General features: G+C 32.7%; 4 protein-coding genes and 1 pseudogene across 4 annotated transcripts; 4 read left to right on the forward strand and 1 right to left on the reverse strand.

The window, feature by feature from the left end:
• Positions 1-4993: 4993 nt before the first annotated feature.
• LOC113002386 (auxin-induced protein 6B-like) lies at positions 4994-5636 on the forward strand. The gene has a single exon (XM_026129632.2). It carries the CDS (start codon positions 5250-5252, stop codon positions 5526-5528), a length of 279 nt encoding a protein of 92 aa, XP_025985417.1. The 5' UTR covers positions 4994-5249; the 3' UTR covers positions 5529-5636.
• Positions 5637-7611: 1975 nt separating this feature from the next.
• On the forward strand, positions 7612-8311 carry LOC100820621 (auxin-induced protein 15A). Its single transcript, XM_003531396.4, has one exon. The coding sequence runs from the start codon at positions 7731-7733 to the stop codon at positions 8007-8009; it is 279 nt and encodes a 92-aa protein (XP_003531444.1). The 5' UTR covers positions 7612-7730; the 3' UTR covers positions 8010-8311.
• A 3145-nt stretch (positions 8312-11456) lies between these two features.
• LOC113002344 (auxin-induced protein 15A) lies at positions 11457-11937 on the forward strand. The gene has a single exon (XM_026129453.2). The coding sequence runs from the start codon at positions 11545-11547 to the stop codon at positions 11818-11820; it is 276 nt and encodes a 91-aa protein (XP_025985238.1). The 5' UTR covers positions 11457-11544; the 3' UTR covers positions 11821-11937.
• A 1529-nt stretch (positions 11938-13466) lies between these two features.
• Positions 13467-15307, reverse strand: LOC121175301 (auxin-induced protein 10A5-like). Its single transcript, XM_041018199.1, has 2 exons — positions 14658-15307; positions 13467-13646 (listed from the first exon to the last, which is right to left on the reverse strand). The coding sequence occupies exons 1-2, from the start codon at positions 14926-14928 to the stop codon at positions 13606-13608; spliced, it is 312 nt and encodes a 103-aa protein (XP_040874133.1). The 5' UTR covers positions 14929-15307; the 3' UTR covers positions 13467-13605.
• A 540-nt stretch (positions 15308-15847) lies between these two features.
• On the forward strand, positions 15848-16272 carry LOC121175302 (indole-3-acetic acid-induced protein ARG7-like; annotated as a pseudogene).
• The last annotated feature ends 1732 nt before the right edge of the window (positions 16273-18004 follow it).

Below are 18004 nucleotides of genomic sequence, written 5' to 3' on the forward strand. Positions count from 1 at the left end.
TGGGCAGAGAAGGCAAAACTTGTGTGCAGATTTATTTGTCATGTTGTTTTGATTGGTGTGGTTTCTATGTCGCAATTTGTCTCAACCGAGATAGATATTAAATAGAAATATAACAATGGTCTTTCTAACTAGATTCAAATAGTTGCTTCTTCATGGGATTGATTTTGCCCCCCATGTTCTGTGTATGTCTCATCTTTATTTTGATTTATGATATTTGGAGTGCAACAAGTAGAGTTTGTGTTAATAATGTGAACATAGTTGGAATCACATCAGCTAATGTTTAGCTGGTTGTCACCCTCTTTTTTGGGCTAAAAAAATAATGGGTTGGGGGCAGAGCGTGGCAAGTAACGATAAATAGGCAATAGTCTCCCATACGTTGAAATTTATATATGTCTAATAAAAAAATTAGAGCAATTTATCTTATATTTTTAAGAGTATTTAAATAATTCTAAAATATGATTCCTAATTTAGTACCTTACTACTTGTCCCTCATTTCGTTAATAAATAAGATTTTGAATAAAATTTTAAATTAAACTCACATTTTTGTAAATAAGATTTTAAATTTAAGTTTTATGGATAAAAACTAAAAGAATTTTATTAAAGATAATTAACCTAATTCTCAGGTAGATATTAATTATTTATAAAATTGATGAATATTTTACATTAATAATGTGATAACTAAAATATATAATATAATATAAATAATTATTTATTATTTATTTTCACAATTGATCATTCAACATCTTAGAATTATAAGATTTTATTAGTGTTGTCAAGGTCACTTTTTCTAATTTAATAATAATAAATAAGGTGGGTGTTTCCATAAAAGAATAAATTTTTAAGATTTAATTTTTATATGAATTTTATTTTTAAAAACTAATATTTTAACAATTATAAATTCAATAATGATTACAAATAATTTAAATCATCCTAATCGAATAATTATATAAATTATTATTTTTATAGAATTTTATTTAAATCTAATTTTTAGTAATATTAAATAACTATTTTATGTAAAATAATGGATGAGAAAAATAATATATTTAAATTTTGAAAAAAATATTATATTCATAGCTAAAATAAATTTTTAGTAGTCCATTTAAGTTAAAAAATCAAGCGTAAAGATTTTTTTAATAGACAACAAATAATTAGTGTAACTTTCAATTATGAAACTTTCAGTGCAAAAGTAATAATATAATAGAAGTATTAGATTTATAAATTAAATATTATAATTATTTTTTAACTAAATAATTTTTATATGTCATGCAGTATAATAATAAAAAGAAAGAAGGGAAAAAAAGAAGAAGAAAAAGTAAAAGGTGGGAGGAACAAAAATTCCTCACATCTTGACATGTGGCATCTGAAATGATGAAATGTGACATTCGAGGTTTTGAAAAAATAATATTATAATCATAGTTAAAATAAATTTTTAGTAGTCCATTTAAGTTAAAAAAAATTAAGCGTAAAGTTTTTTTAATAGATAACAAATACTTATGGTTTAACTTTCAATTATAAAACTTTAAGTCCAAAAGTAATACTATAATAGAAATAATAGATTTATAAATTAAATAATTTTTTATATGTCATGTAGTAATAAGGAGAAGAAAGAAAAAAAAAGTAAAAAGAAAGAGAGTAAAAGGTGGGAGGAACAAAATTCCTTACATATTCACATGTGACATCTAAAATGATTTTTTAGATGACATGTGTCACTAGATGATTTACTTTTATAATATAGTAAATAATAATAAATAGTAAATAGATAAATTACATTGACATGCTATTTTTATGCTTACACGAGTCGCATTAATTTTCACTCATATTTTAAAACGATTTATGTATATATTAGTTGTTGTAAAAAAAGTTAATATATATTAAATTTCTTAATGTATTACAAAACAATAAATTAATATATATTAACCCTTAATCACAATCTTAGTTGTAGTTATTGTTTTTCATTCTTTGTAGTAATATGTTTTGTGAGAATTTTTTTATTTATTCTACAAGTATTTTAATTACTTGTTCGAATACAACAATTTGAGTGCTTATTTATTTGTATTAATTCCTATTTGTTTTAACAATTATAATTTAAATACTACTATAATTTTTTTATATAAATAGATCCACCCCAAATGAAATCCTTGTTCATTTGTTCCATCTTATTGCATATACCTTTTGGAAGAAGCACTCTCTACATGGCGAAGGTAGGAAGGGCTCCTATGAATGATTGGGCAACACTAGGGATCTGTTGCAAAATTTGGTTTGAGGCAAAAGTAATTTTGTCAATGAATCAAGACTCTTTTTTTGTGTTTACTTTTCTTTTAGTCATTGAATTTATATTGGAACGCACGTCAGAACATTTTCTACTACAAATCAAACATGTACTAAGTCGCGAGTATGAGTTTTACAAGGTATATGTAAGACTTATTACACCTCCTACTATAAAATAATAGGAACACCCGGTTACTAGCCTAAGTCATTCTTGAGGGGAAATCCAGATTGCTTTTGTTGAAAGCATAGGAATTGAAATTTCCTTATCTTGTTTTTTTTTCCATCAAAATAAATAAATAAATAAATTTAGATTCATGATCACAACGCAACTTTTTGACAGAAGTTGGGCAATGATATTAATAATTTGGGTCATGGCCCTTAATGACAGAGATTCATAAATCTAAATCCTTTTCTAAACCTTTGTCAAAGGTTAACTTAGAGTGTCTTCTTCTGCGATGTATCTTTGGGAGATGCTTTACATGAAGTTTTTTGCAGCATCCCTTATCCAACAAGTTTAATGTTTTTTCTCCACACACAAAGTAGTGAACTTTTTGTTCCCTCAAAGCTCAACAACAGGGGTATCTAGGATCTTCCATTAAATTTCAAGCAGTGAGTCATCTTTTCTATTTAACAACCTGAAACGACTCAACCGGAAGTAAGTTCTAGTGACAGGAAAAACACCATATCAAACATATATTTAACACAGTCCATGTGCAATCTACAATAGATAACTTTGGTTTACCATATGAGCCAATTGGCACCTCTCAATTAAACTACTGTCAATGCTACAAAGTATCAATTATCTACCCAAAGATACTTATCTGGTTGAAGTCACTACTTCTTAAATATCAGCGATCCATATGATGGTGCAGCAGTGCTTAGTTAGAAAGATAGAAGAATCGACGACCCTTGGGGAAATGAACAATCATTTTGCACGGATGATAGCATTGGAAGGAACACCAAATCAACTTGAGATAATTATTCTGTGATGCTGGAGGCAGGAAGTCAGAAACTGAATGAGCCGCATATTATTGAAAGCTATTTCAGGACAAATGTGTTGTGTGTTCCTTGTTTGGCTCAAGGATTCTTATTGAAATAAAATAGGACAGCACCGCAGCAGTAACGACCATTATCAAGATTTTACTATCATACAATTTTACTATCGCTAATGTTATGGAACCCTAGCCCCCTTAATCCCCATTGAAAGTTAATAGCATTATATATATCAACTGAAATTTGATAAATGATTATTTTGGAATGGGTTAAATATATTTAAGGTCCTTGATAAATAGTTGAATTTTGTTCTCAGTTCCTAATAATGTTTTTTATTTTTTTGAGTCCTAGGTATATGAAAAACTTTTGTTTTGAGTTTTTGTTATTAATTATGTAATGACATGTCACCTTATCAATTGATCTTTTCAATATTTTCAGCGGTGATGATGATGTCACGTCATCACTTAACTGATGTCCGTGACTCAAAACAAAAATTTTAAAATATCAGGGACCCATTACAAAATTCAGTCATGTATCGATGACCTTTATCATATTCAAGTCTCTTTGGAATTTATTGAGATTTGGCTAACTCAAAAGTGTTCAAACAGTCTCTTGTGTTGCACTCTAATTAAGGCAACATGTTTCAAACTTCCAATGGAGTTATACAAGAGAACAAATTGGAAAATTTTTACAAAAAAAGTTCCCTCAGTACAAATTTTCCTCATCTAATCTATCTCAGTCTCCATTAGCATGATTTACAACTTATTCAAGCAAGAGGGAACGCTTAGGAACTCATCCTCTTGACATGGAATTGTGAGACCACCTGTTGGATGATCATATCAAAACTCTTCTTCTGCTTGACTTAATAATTCTTGTAATGAGGGTTGGTTCAAGTACAATGCATGAATCACAAACCGCCTTATCTTGTCTCCAACATAGACTGCAAGATGGCCTTTTGGGACTCCGAGTCCCTTGTGAGTTGCTTTGGTTGCAGAAAATGATGCTCGTCTAATAATACCTGATATGCGGAAACCCATTGATTTGTGTTGCTCCCCACAACAAATAATATAGTGATGTCTAAGAACTTGTATAGGAAAGAAATAGTTGAATTCTGATACTTTAGGAATGCGATGACTTGTGTTGCTCTAGAACCAAAGAAATATTGTATGTATAGTTGTCAAGGGCATTTGCAATCCAAATCCATACAATGAATGATTTTTGGTGGGGCTATGATGTAGTCTACCCGAGAGACAATGGATAACAAGATCTCTTTGAAGAATTAGGAAGTTCAATGAAAGTGCATACCCTACCTTCTGTGATAATGGTCGACAGATTTACCCACTTGAAATTAAAAACATCAGCAAAGGTAAAATCTAATGCTTCTTCCTTTATTATGCTATAGCTATTTCAAAGATAGACATGCTTTAGACATCAAACATGTTTCTTTAGATAAATAAAATTGCCATTGATACATCTACCATCCACCAACTAATATCAGAGTTAGAGTAAGCACAACTTGTAAACCATTAACAGACAAAATCGAAATTGGAGGTAAGAAGAGAACCAATGTTTAACACAAGATCTATGAACCACATTTTTGGTGTACGTGAAATTTTAAGCAACACCATGTGAAAAGTACATGGAGTTTTTGGTCCTCTCCACCCCAAATAAGTGTCAACATCATCCTATAAGATTTTCTTTTACATGGATACGTGGACTTGTTTATCTACCATAACATGTTACTTTCCTCTAAGACATTATCATATGTCCTTGTCTCTCAGGTTGTCCCATGAATCATATCACATAGCCCTCCTTTCCAATAATTCAAGTAGCTAGTCTCCTTACATATCCCTTTTTATCTATATATATTCATGGTTTCAGTAGCAACATATCATTCACACGCTGAAGTAGTCGAAATACATAGGTCTGAACTTTCAAGTATTTTTTAGACCATTTTTTTCTCAAGTCTAACCACATACAATACAAAAATGGGTTTTCGTTTACCCAGCATCAGAAGGTCATCATTCGCTGCTAACCAAACATCTTCAAAAGCTGTGGAGGTGCCAAAGGGCTATCTTGCAGTCTACATTGGAGAGAGAATGAGGCGGTTTGTGATCCCCATATCATACTTGACCCAACCTTCATTCCAAGACTTGTTGAGTCAAGCTGAGGAAGAGTTCGGATATAATCATCCCTGGGGTGGTCTTACAATTCCTTGCAGCGAAGATGTCTTCCAAAGCATAACTTCACATTTGAATGGACTATAAATCTCACTGTAGAACACTGACATAGATTTGTAGAGACATTGCAAAAATAGGCATCTTCTCAATTTGTAAAGATCTCCTTTTTGAGAAATAGAAGAGAAGAAAAGGCCATTAGAATGACAAATTTGTTCTTTTTTTTTTGTTTAATGACAATGAATTCAATTACTCAAGCAGCTCCTCTGTGTTTTCTGCTTATTAGTTACAATGCCAACGTTCCCTTCACCCTGTATGAGAAGGGTTGCTTGTTATAAGTAAAACAGGACTTGGTTGTTCTGATAAATTTTTCAACGAATCAATTGAACATGTGATTCCTAGCAAGGAAGAGCAGAGTATTTTTACTAGGACCAAGGAGAAAGATTAATTTACTTGGGGGCAAAATTAAAATGTTCTTATAAATAGATATTCACAACGTGCATATGGAATTTAAATTTTGGGACCTGATCACACGAGGTGTACCTTCCTCGATATGGATGGTGTGCAATATTAATAACAATGGATCTGACATCAAGGAAAACATGTGACATGCCCAATGTGTGTCAATGGAAATATAGAATAGAAATCACATTTCATTGCAAGTACCATTGTTTTGAGTTTTGAGGATCTTAGTAGGTTATGCACTCTTGTACAACTTGATCTCAGTTAGGATCAAGGAGAAATATATCATATTTGGGATGAAGTTAATCCTTATTAAAAGATGAGATAATCTGATATATATAACTGAAATTAGATGATGATATATAATGTTGTATATAGAAGAAATAAGAATTCACTAAAATTGGGCAAAAGCAAAAAGTGTTTATAGAAATGTCTAGTTTTAACATTGAGATCAAAATTTCCAACTTCAGTTGGATCACACAAGAAAAAAATAGAAAGTATTTGCAATAAAAGAAAACTCCTTCTGTACAAATTTGACTCAACCAATCTATTTGAGTCTCCATTATTGCATGATTTACAGCTCATTCAAGTGAGAAGTGAGGTTTAGAAAGTCATCCTCCTTGCAAGGAATTGTGAGACCACCTGTTGGATGATCATATCCAAAATCTTGTTCTGCTTGACTCAGTAATTCTTGAAATAATGGTTGGTTCAAGTATGATACTGGAATCACAAATCGCTTCATCTTATCTCCAACATAGACTGCAAGATAGCCTTTTGGAACTTCGAGTCCCTTTTGAGTTGCTTTGGTTGCAGAAAATAATGTCTGTCTAATAATACCTGGTATGTGGAAACCCATTGTTTTTTATTTCTCCACAAACAAATAATATACTGAGAGGCGCCAAAGGACTTGTCTGAGAAAGAAATATTTGAATACTTATGCTTCAGGATGCAAATAACTTGTGTTGCTTGAAGACGCAAGAAAGTGTATATATAGTCGCTAATGGGTAATTTGCAACTGCAGTTCAATTCCAACATCGATTTAACTGAGGGACAAAGGATCACATGGTATTGTCTTAGAGATCTCTTTCAAGGATTAGGAAGATAGATGGAGGAGCATACCATACCCCACCTTCTGGGATAATGGCCAACAGATTTACTCACTTGAAATTAAATATGTCAATAATTCATTCATTGTGTTGTCGCTACTTCAATGATAGACATGATATAGACATGCTTTAGACATCTCACATGTGTATTTAAAGTAGATGACATTGCAATTGATATATATCTACCATATACATCAACTAATATCTGGATTGAGCAGACCTTGGTGATAGCTTTGAAACTGTTGAGAAAAGAAGAGGACCAATATTGAACACATGATCAAGCTAAGAGGTCCTATGAACCACATTTTTTATGTACTTCAAATTCTAAGCAACGCGACATGAAATTTGCATAAATGAAGTTTCTGCCCCCACACACTCTTAGTTAGTGTCAAGATGGACCATTTAGGCTTTCTTTTTCATAGATCCAGAAGGTGGGACATGTATTAGCTACTATAACATGTTACGTTTATTCGTAAGATAAGTCCTCTTAGACAACACCATATGCCTTGTCTCTCATTTTGTCCCATTATCATATCCCTCGGACAATAATTCATTTAGCCAGTGGTTTCTTACATATCTTATTATTATATATATTCATTGTTGCAAGCATTCAGGACCAACCCAAATCATTCACATCCAAAAGCATTCAAAATCCAGAAGCATATTTTCAAGGACTTTTCTCAAACCATTATCTTCGCAAGTCTCTAAGACAGCCATTACAGCAATGGGTTTCCGTTTACCTGGTATCAGAAAGGGAATATTTGCAGCCAACCAAGCATCATCAAAAACGGTGGATGCACCAAAGGGCTACCTTGCAGTTTATGTTGGAGAGAAAATGAAGCGATTTGTGATCCCTGTGTCATACTTGAACCAACCTTCATTTCAAGACTTGTTGAGTCGAGCTGAGGAAGAGTTTGGATATGATCATCCCATGGGCGGCCTCACAATTCCTTGCAGCGAAGATGTCTTCCAACATATAACTTCTTGTTTGAATGGACAATAAATCTCACACTTTAGGAGACTGACATAGATTAGTAGTGACATTTTGTACAATAGGCATCTTCTCAATTTGTAAAGATCTCCCTTTCTTCAGAAACAGGGAAAGAAAGACAACTAGATTGACAAAATCTCAATATGTCAAATTTTTTGTTTAATGAGAATGAATTCTATTGCTCAAGGATCTTCTCTATGTTTTTCGTTTATTAGTTGCAATGTTCCATTCTCCCAGTATGAGCAAGGTTGTTTGTTGCAAAAAAGCTAGACTTTGCTCTGGTAAACTTAAAAGCAGGAAAATAATACGTGATTCCTAACAGGGTTGTGCTAAATTAGTTTCCCTAGGACCAAAGAGAAAGATAAATTTATTTGAGACAAAGTTAAAGTATACTTTTTCTTAATAAATATACATATGAAATTAAAATTTTGAGGTGCCAAGGCAGCTTAAAAATATCCCTGGACTTAACATCAAAACAATGTTTACATATTCCCTTGAATAACATTGGCCTACTCCTACGGCAAAAGCCTTCACTTATACCATTGACATATGGTTTGGCTTTAACTATATATCTTCAAAAGTCAAAGAACAATTACTTTCTATAAGATATGTCATTTAGATAGAGTGAAACTATGACCTTCATATGCAAGAGTTGCCTTAAAGCAAAACAGTTGGTCTGGGTCTGTAACAATTATGACTGCCAATATTTATATCATAAATTATCTTCTGAAAATATTCATATGGCAGGACTTGGAAGCCAGAGATCCATATTGACAATTATGCTGATAGCCTGACATATATCAACTGGAATTAGATAGTGATATTGTAATATATTTTAAAATTCATTAGGATTTTGCAAAAAGTGTTTAAACAAAGTGTTGTATTCTCTTAGGGAACAGCATATATCTATACCAGCTGAGCTACTTGACACCTTGCAGTTATACTAATGTTTATGCTGCTAACTATTTTCCAAAAACACTAAGTATCTACTTTTTAAATATAGAGGTCAATGTAATGGTGCAGCATAATTAAGATAATAGAAGAATCAATGGCCAGGGAAAATGATGATTGATTTCGCAGGGATGATAGCATTGGGAGGAGCATGAAATTGACTCAAGATAATTATTCTGTGATGCGGAAAGCAGGAAGTCAGGAACTGAATGTGTCCACAAAAAGTGTTTAAAAAATGTTATGTGTTGCACTCTCATTCAAGCAACAGGTTTGAACTTCCACTGGAGTTATACAAGAGAAGAAAATGGAAAATCTTTACAATAAAGTGAAAATTAGCCTCATCTAATCTATCTCTGTCTCCATTAGCTTGATTTACAACTCATTTAAGCAAGAGGTGGCATTCAGGAACTCATCCTCCAGACATGGAATTGTGAGACTGCCCGTTGTAAAATTCTTAGCAGGGACCAAATGTAAAATTCGAGTATATATAAAACTTCGTACCCCATTGTCCAAAGGCTCTTCGCTATGCGAAGGTATGGGGGAGGGATGTTGTACGCAGCCTTACCCTTGCATATGCAAAGAGGCTGTTTCCAGATTCGAACCCATGACCAATAAGTCACCAAGGCACAACTTTACCGCTGCACTAGGGCTCGCCCTCAAGTATATATAAAGAATCAAAAACATATTTAAGCCTAAAATTTAAAACATATGTATTACAAATGGGTCCTTTTGACCATAATTAAATGCTATTGTTTTGTTCATCAATCATAATTCTATGTAGAATAAATTATTATCATAATATAAAAATAATAATATATACAAATAAACTTTATTGTTTAATTGAATACTTCACCTTTTTTTTTACTAAATTACTAATTTATTCATTTAAAGATTTACTTAACATCAATTTGGTTCTCCAAATGTTTTTAGTATATATGAAGTAATTAAGTTCTCCAAATATTTATAGTAGCAATCTCCAAACAGAGAAAGACGTACATAAAAATTGTCCTTATTTTTTATATCAAGTAAATTTTTAAAAAACTAAATAGGTAGTTTAGTATTTTAATTTGGCCATCCATTGACTTTGGAAGTAATAGATTCCAACTTCTTTGAAAAAAAATATAGAAGAATGAGAGAATCTTGAACATTATGAAAGAATTCCTAGTGATAAAATCTTTGAGATACTTAAAGTAAGCTTGGATGCTTTGGGGAAAAAGAAAAGAATGTTTTTCTTGGCATAGCTTTTTTCTTGAAAGGATGTGAATTGAAAGAGGTTGAACATATACTTCGTCCTCTTTATGATGACTGCAAGAAGCATCATATTGGGGCGTTGGTAGAAAAATATCTCTTGAAGGTTAGGCATGGTACAGTTGAAATACACAACTTGATTCAGGACATGGGTAGAAAAATTGACCAGCAAGAATCACTGAAATTAAAGAGCTAGGAAAGCGCAGGAAATTATGGTTACCGCAAGATATAATTCAAGTTTTAAAAGACAACACTGTAAGTGAGACTCATGGGTAGTTTGCAACTGCAATCCAATTCCAGCATAAACGATTTGACAGAGCTAAGACGGGTCTACTGAGGGGCAAAGGATCACATGGTATTGTCTTAGAGATCTCTTTCAAGGATTAGGAAGATAACAGAGGAGCATATCATACCCCACCTTCAGACATATAAACATGGTTTAGAAATCTCACATGTTTATTAAAATAAGATGGCAATAAAAAACTTGTAATCGTTAAGGATTGAGCAGACCTTATTGATTGCTTTGAAACAGTCAAGAAAAGAAATTTATCGCATGATCAAGATGCCGTATGAACCACATTTTTTATGTACGTCAAATTCTATGCAACGCGACATGAAGTTTGCATAAATGAAATTTCTGGCCCCCACCTCTCTGAATTAGTGGAAAGATGAATCAATTATTAGACTTTCATTTTCATAGATCCAGAAGGTGGGATGTGTATTAGCTGCTGTAACATGTTACATTGATTCGTAAGATAAGTCCTCTAAGACAACACTATATGCCCAGTCTCTTCTTATTTGGTCTCATTATCATATCCATCCTTCACCAATAATTCATGTAGCTACTGGTTGTTTGATATTGTAGGGATCTTAATAAAATACCAACATATTATGTTAAATTATCAAGAAGGGTTGTGAAAAATACCTGAATCCATGATAAGCAGCGGAATTGATGAATCTGAAGAACTGTTGATTCCGTGTTTTCTCTCAACCAAATCACCGGGACCTTAGGTTTCTAGTGGTCATATGGGAAGAAGAGAATACATTTTGGTGTATTGGGGACCACAACCTTATGATAGTTGAAGCTAACCAAATTAGATCACTTTTATTGAGTCCATAAATATAAATAACTAATATAAATGATAAATACTAATTACTTAATTAGGAATTATAAAATTCCTAACACTGGTCTCTTACATATCCATTTATTTATATATATTCAAGGCTGCAAGAATTTAGGACCAACACAAATCATTCACATCCTAAAGCATTCAAAATTCAGAAGCTTATTTTCAAAAAATTTCTCAAACCATTCTCTTTTTAAGTTTCTAACACAACAGTTACAACAATGGGTTTCCGTTTACCTGGTATCAGAAAGGGAATATTTGCAGCCAACCAAGCATCTTCAAAAGTGTTGGATGCACCAAAGGGCTACCTTGCAGTTTATGTTGGAGAGAAAATGAAGCGATTCGTGATCCCTATGTCATACTTGAACCAACCTTCATTTCAAGACTTGTTGAGTCGAGCTGAGGAAGAGTTTGGATATGATCATCCCATGGGCGGCCTCACAATTCCTTGTAGCGAAGATGTCTTCCAACATATAACTTCTTGTTTGAATGGATAATAAATCTCACACTTTAGGAGGCTGACATAGATTAGTAGTGACATTTTGTACAATAGGCATCTTCTCAACTTGTAAAGATTTTTCTTTCTCCACAAATAGATTGACAAAATCTCAATATATCAATTTTTTTGTTCAATGAGAATGAACTCTATTGCTCAAGCATCTTCTCTATGTTTTGCGTTTATTAGTTGCAATGTTCCATTCTCCCAGTACGAGCAAGGTAGTTAGTTGTATAAAAGCTTAGATTTTGTTCTGGTAAAAATTTAAAAGTAGGAACAGAACATGTGATTCCTAACAAGGTTGTGCAAAATTATTATCCCTAGGACCAAAGAGAAAGATAAATTTATTTGAGACAAAGTTAAAATAACTATTTTATTAATAAATATACATATGAAATTCAAATTTTGATGTGCCAATGCAGGTGCAAAATAACTATGGACTTAACATCAAACATCAATGTTTACATTTTCCCTTGAATAACGCTGGTCTACTCCTACAACAAAATCCTTCTCTTATACCATTGACGTATGGTTTGGCTTATTATCTATAGCCCTATATCTGTAGAAATCAAAGATCCAATGCTTTTCTATAACTTCTGTCTTTTGGATAAAATGAAATTATGACCTTACAATGCAAGAAGCATAGGTTTAAAGTCTTCAAACCAAATAAAGAAAAAATTTCCTTATAGGAAAACAATTGGTCTGGGTCTTAAGTAACAATTATGTAATCACTGCCAATATTTATATCATAAATTATCATCCGAAAATGTTTATACGGCAGGACTTGGAAGCAAGAGATCCATATTCACAATTATGCTTATAGCCTGACATATATATATATATATATATATATATATATATATATATATCAACTGGAATTTGATAATGATATTGTAATATATTTTAAAATTAATTAGGATTTAGCAAAAAGTGTTTAAACAAAGTTGTATTCTCTTTTAGGGAACAACATATAACTAAACTAGCTGAGCTACTTGACAGCTCACAGTTTTATACTAATTTTTATGCTATTAACTATTTTCCGAAAACACTAACTACCTACTTCTTAAATATCAGAGGTTAATGTAATATTACGGCATAATTAAGATAATAGAATAATCAATGGCCAAGTGATTTTGCAGGGATGATAGCACTGGAAGGAGCATGAAATTAACTTGAGATAATTATTCTATGATGCGGAAAGCAGGAAGTCAGGAACTGAACACATATTTCTGAAAAATCATGTAACAACTAGAATAAGTGCACTTAATCCCTATAGAATGCTAATAGCCTGATATATATCAACTAAAATTTGATAATAGTACTGTTGTGTATATTAGAATTCATGCATTTCGATTTGGCAAAAGCAAAAGAAGTGTTTAAACAATGTCTTGTGTTGCAATCTCATTCACGCAACAGGTTTGAACTTTCAGTGGAGTTATAAAAGAGAACAAAATGAAGATTCTTTACAATAAAAGTGCCCTCTGTACAAATTTGCCTCATCTAATCTATAATCTCAGTCTCCATTAGCTTGATTTACAACTCATTCAAGCAAGAAGTGGCATTTAGGAACTCATCCTCCTGACATGTAATTGTGAGACCGCCTGTTGGATGATCATATCCAAATTGTTCTTCTGCTTGACTTAGTAATTCATGAAATAAAGATTGGTTCAAGTATGATACTGGAATCACAAACCGCTTCATCTTATCTCCAACATAGACTGCAAGATAGCCTTTCGGCACTTCAACCCCCTTGGAGGCTGCTTGGGTTGAAGAAAACGATGCTCGTCTAATAATGCCTGATATGCGGAAAGCCATTGATTTCTATTGCTACACAACAAATAATATACTGATGTCAAAGGACTTGTATAAAAAAAATATTTTGAATTCTGATACTTGAGAGGAATGTGATTATTTTTTATGATGCAGAACCCAATAAAAGTTGTTTATCTAGTTGCCAAGGGTATCTACAATCTAATACCACATTGAATGATTTTTGGTGGGTGCTACAATGTAGTCGACCGTGTGACAATGGATCACATGGTATTGTCTTACAGATCTCTTTCAAGGATTAAGAAGTTCAATGGAAGTGCATACCCCACTTATTAATTTCTGGGATAATGGTTGACAGATTCAACAATGGAAAAATAACGTGATTACTCAAAAAGCCTAAGAAAACAACCATAAGCATCAAGAGACTGAGTTGGGATCACTAGTGCACGAACTCCATACATTCAATGGCAAACTGTGTAAAAACAGCAACACCAACCACAACCATACACACACTTGCACATCACTTTTAACTGAAATAACAATGGATGGTGTGCAATAACAATGTGACCTGACAGAGAAGAATACATGTGACATGTCTAAAGTGTGTTTTGGAAATATAGAATTGAAATCAATGCACAAACAAACTATGTTTTAATTGATCATATCTATTTGATTGCAAGTAGCTGCTCTATTGTCATTCCTTTAAGGATCAAAGTAGTTTATGCAATGTTGTAAAACGATCCCAGCTAGGACCAGGGAGAAAGATATCATATTTGGCACGAAGTTAATCCATATTAAAAGATGAGATAACCTGATTATATAACTGAAATTAGATAATGAAAAAAAAAATATATAAGAAATAATAATTCACTGAAATTGAACAACAGCAAAATATGTTTTTGGAAATGCCTAGCTTTAACACTGTCATTCAGGTCAAAATTTCCAACTTCAGTTGAATTATAAAAGAAAAAAAATGGGAAGTATTCACAATAAAAGAAAGTTCCTTCTGTACAAATTTGGCTCAACTAATCTGTTTGAGTCTCAATTAAAGCATGATTTATAGCTCACTCAAGCGAGAAGTGAGGTTTAGAAACTCATTCTCCTTGCAAGGAATTGTGAGACTGCCTGTTGGATGATCATATCCAAACTCTTCTTCTGCTTGACTCAGTAATTCTTGAAATGAAGGTTGGTTCAAGTATGATACCAGAATCACAAACCGCTTCATCTTATCTCCAACATAGACTGCAAGATAGCCTTTTGGGACTTCAAGTTCCTTGTGAGTTGCTTTGGCTGTAGAAAATGATGCCTGTCTAATAATACCTGGTATACGGAAACCCATTTTTTTACACTGACTGATGCTAAAGGACTTGACTCAAAGAAATATTTTAATTCTGATGCTTCAGGATGCAACTGACTTCTGTTTCTTGTGTATATATAGTTGCTAATTGGCAGTCTGCAACTGCAATCCACTTGCACCCTGAATGATTTTTTGCAGGGCTATTATGGGGTCCACTGAAGAACAAGGGATCACATGGTATTGTCTTAGAGATCTCTTTCAAGGATTAGGAAGATAAATAGAGGAGCATACCATACCCCATCTTCTGTGATAATATTGGCCAACAGATTAACCAACTTGAAATAAAATACATCAGCATTTCATTCATTGTGTTATAGCTACTTCAACCATAGACATATAGACATGCTTCAGACATCTCACATGTTTATTTAAATAAGATGATAATGCTATTGATATATATCTACCATGTACTAACTATTATCAGGATGAAAATAAACAACCTGTAAAAACGTTGAGGATTGAGCAGATCTTGTTGATAGCTTTGAAACAGTGGAGAAAAGAAGACAACCAACATTGAATGCATGATCAAGAGGCCATATGAACCACATTAATTTTTGTATGTCAAATTGTAAACAACGCAACATGAAATTTTCAATAATGAAGTTTCTGGCCCCCACCACCCTGAATAAGTGCCAAGATGAACTAATTGGACTTTCTATTTCATAGATCCAGAAGATGGGATTTGTATTATCTACTATACCATGTTAAGTTCATTTTTAAGATAAGTCCTTTAGGACAAAGCCATATGCATTGTCTCTCAATTGGACCCATAACTCATTACTCCTATCTCTTATCTCTCCTTCACCAATAATTCATGTAGCTACTGGTTTCATAAATTTCCTTTCATTTATATATATATATATATATATATATATATATATATATATATATTCATGGCTGCAAGCATTTAGAAACAACAGAAATCATTCACACCCTAAAATAATTCAAAATTCAAAAGCTTATTTATTTTCAAGGCTTCTCTCAAACCATTCTTTTCTTAACTCTTTAACACAACCAATACAACAATGGGTTTCCGTTTACCTGGTATCAGAAAGACAATATTTGCAGCCAACCAAGCATCTTCAAAAGCAGTGGATGCACCAAAGGGCTACCTTGCAGTTTATGTTGGAGAGAAAATGAAGCGATTCATGATCCCTGTGTCATACTTGTACCAACCTTCATTTGTTGAGTCGAGCTGAGGAAGAGTTTGGATATGATCATCCCATGGGCGGCCTCACAATTCCATGCAGTGAAGATGTCTTCCAACATATAACTTGTTTGAATGGACAATAAATCTCACACTTTAGGAGGTTGACATAGATTAGAAGTGACGTTTTGTACAAAATTACAATATATCATTATTATTTTTTAATGAAAATGAATTCTATTGCTCAACCATCTTCTCTGTCTTTTCCGTTTATTAGTTACAAATTACAATGTTCCATTCTCCCTGCACGGGCAAGGTTGATTGCTGTAAAAGAGCTAGACATTGTTCTTATAAGATAAAAAGCAGGAACAGAACATGTGATTTTAACAAGGGTAGTGCTAAAGTATTTTTCCTAGGACCAATAAGAAAGATTTATTTGGGACAAAGTTAAAATTTTGAGGTGCCAAGACATGTGCAAAATAACAATGGACTTATCATCAAGGTTTGCATTTTCCCTTGAATAATACTGGCCTACTCCTCCAGCATAAGCTTTCTCTTATACCATTGATGTATCACTTTAGCTTATTATCTATATATAACCCTATATCTGTAGAAATCAAAGAATCAATGCTTTTTATAACTTTTGTCTTTTAAATGAAATTATTACCTTACAGTGCAAGAAGCAAAGGTTTAATGTCTTCAAACAAAACAGAAAAATTTGCCTTAAAGAAAAATAACTGGTATGGGACTGTAACAGTTATGACTTACTAATAATCATATCATATATTATCATCCCAAAATATTTATACAGCAGGACTTGGAAGCCAGAGATCCATATTAACAATTATGTTGATAGCCTGTTATATTAAAACTGAAATTTGATACTGATATTTCTATATATCTTAAATTCATTGCGATTTAGCAAAAGCAAAGTGTTTAAACAAAGTCATGTGTTGTATTCTTATTTAGGGAACAACATATAACTACCAGCTGAGATAATTGGCACCTCCCAGTTACACTAGTGTTTATGCTACAAATTATCCTCCCGAGTCCCAAAATACTTCTTAAGTTAAACTATTTTCTTCATAAATATCAGGGTCCATTTGATGGTGCTTCGCTTAATTAGGATAATAGAAGAATCGATGGCCCTGAGAAATGAAGAATGATTTTTTAGCAGGGATGATAGCATTTGAAGGAGAGCACCAAATTAACTAGAGATAATTATTCTGTGATGCTGAAAGCAGGGGATGTCAGGAACTGAATATGTCACATGTTACTGAAAAATCTAGAAACAAGTGGTTAAAGCTGTTTCAGCACAAATGTATGTGTTCCTTGTTGGGCTCAAGGATGGATATTGAAATACAAGATTGGCTAGTGCACTTAATCTCTATTCTCTAGTAAAAGCTAATAGCCTGAAATATCTCAACTGAAATTTGATAATGATATTGTTGTATATATTAGAATTCATTGAGATTTGGCAAAAGCAAAAAAGTGTTTAAACAATGTCTTGTGTTGCACTCACATTCAGGCAACAGGTTTGAATATCCAATGGAGTTACACAAGATCACAAAACGGAAAATCCTTACAAAGCTCCCTCTGTACATATTTGCCTCATCTGGTCTATCTCAGTCTCCATTAGCATGATTTACACTTTGTTCAAGAATTTAGGAACTCATCCTCCTGGCATGGAATTGTGAGACCGCCCGTTGGATGATCATATCCAAATTCTTAAATGACAATGCTATTCATCTATCTACCATCCACCATTTAATATCAGAGTCTATTGGAATTGGAGGTAAGAAGAAAACGGATATTGAACACACAATCATGAGGCATTATGAACCACATTTTTTTTGTCTGCCAAACTTTAAACAACATCATGTGAACTTGAATACATTAAGTTTGTGATCC

The sequence above is a fragment of the Glycine max genome, chromosome 8 (assembly GCF_000004515.6).
Source record: "Glycine max cultivar Williams 82 chromosome 8, Glycine_max_v4.0, whole genome shotgun sequence".
NCBI classification, from domain to species: domain Eukaryota; kingdom Viridiplantae; phylum Streptophyta; class Magnoliopsida; order Fabales; family Fabaceae; genus Glycine; species Glycine max.

Coding starts and splice junctions, on each gene's coding strand:
- LOC113002344 (XM_026129453.2), top strand. CDS start 11,545: ATGGGTTTCCGTTTACCTGGTATCAGAAAGGGAATATTTGCAGCCAAC.
- LOC100820621 (XM_003531396.4), top strand. CDS start 7,731: ATGGGTTTCCGTTTACCTGGTATCAGAAAGGGAATATTTGCAGCCAAC.
- LOC121175301 (XM_041018199.1), bottom strand. CDS start 14,928: ATGGGTTTCCGTATACCAGGTATTATTAGACAGGCATCATTTTCTACA. Junction 13,647..14,657: donor AAACCTCACTTCTCGCTTGA/GTGAGCTATAAA, acceptor TTTGTTGTGTAG/CAATAGAAATCAATGGCTTT.
- LOC113002386 (XM_026129632.2), top strand. CDS start 5,250: ATGGGTTTTCGTTTACCCAGCATCAGAAGGTCATCATTCGCTGCTAAC.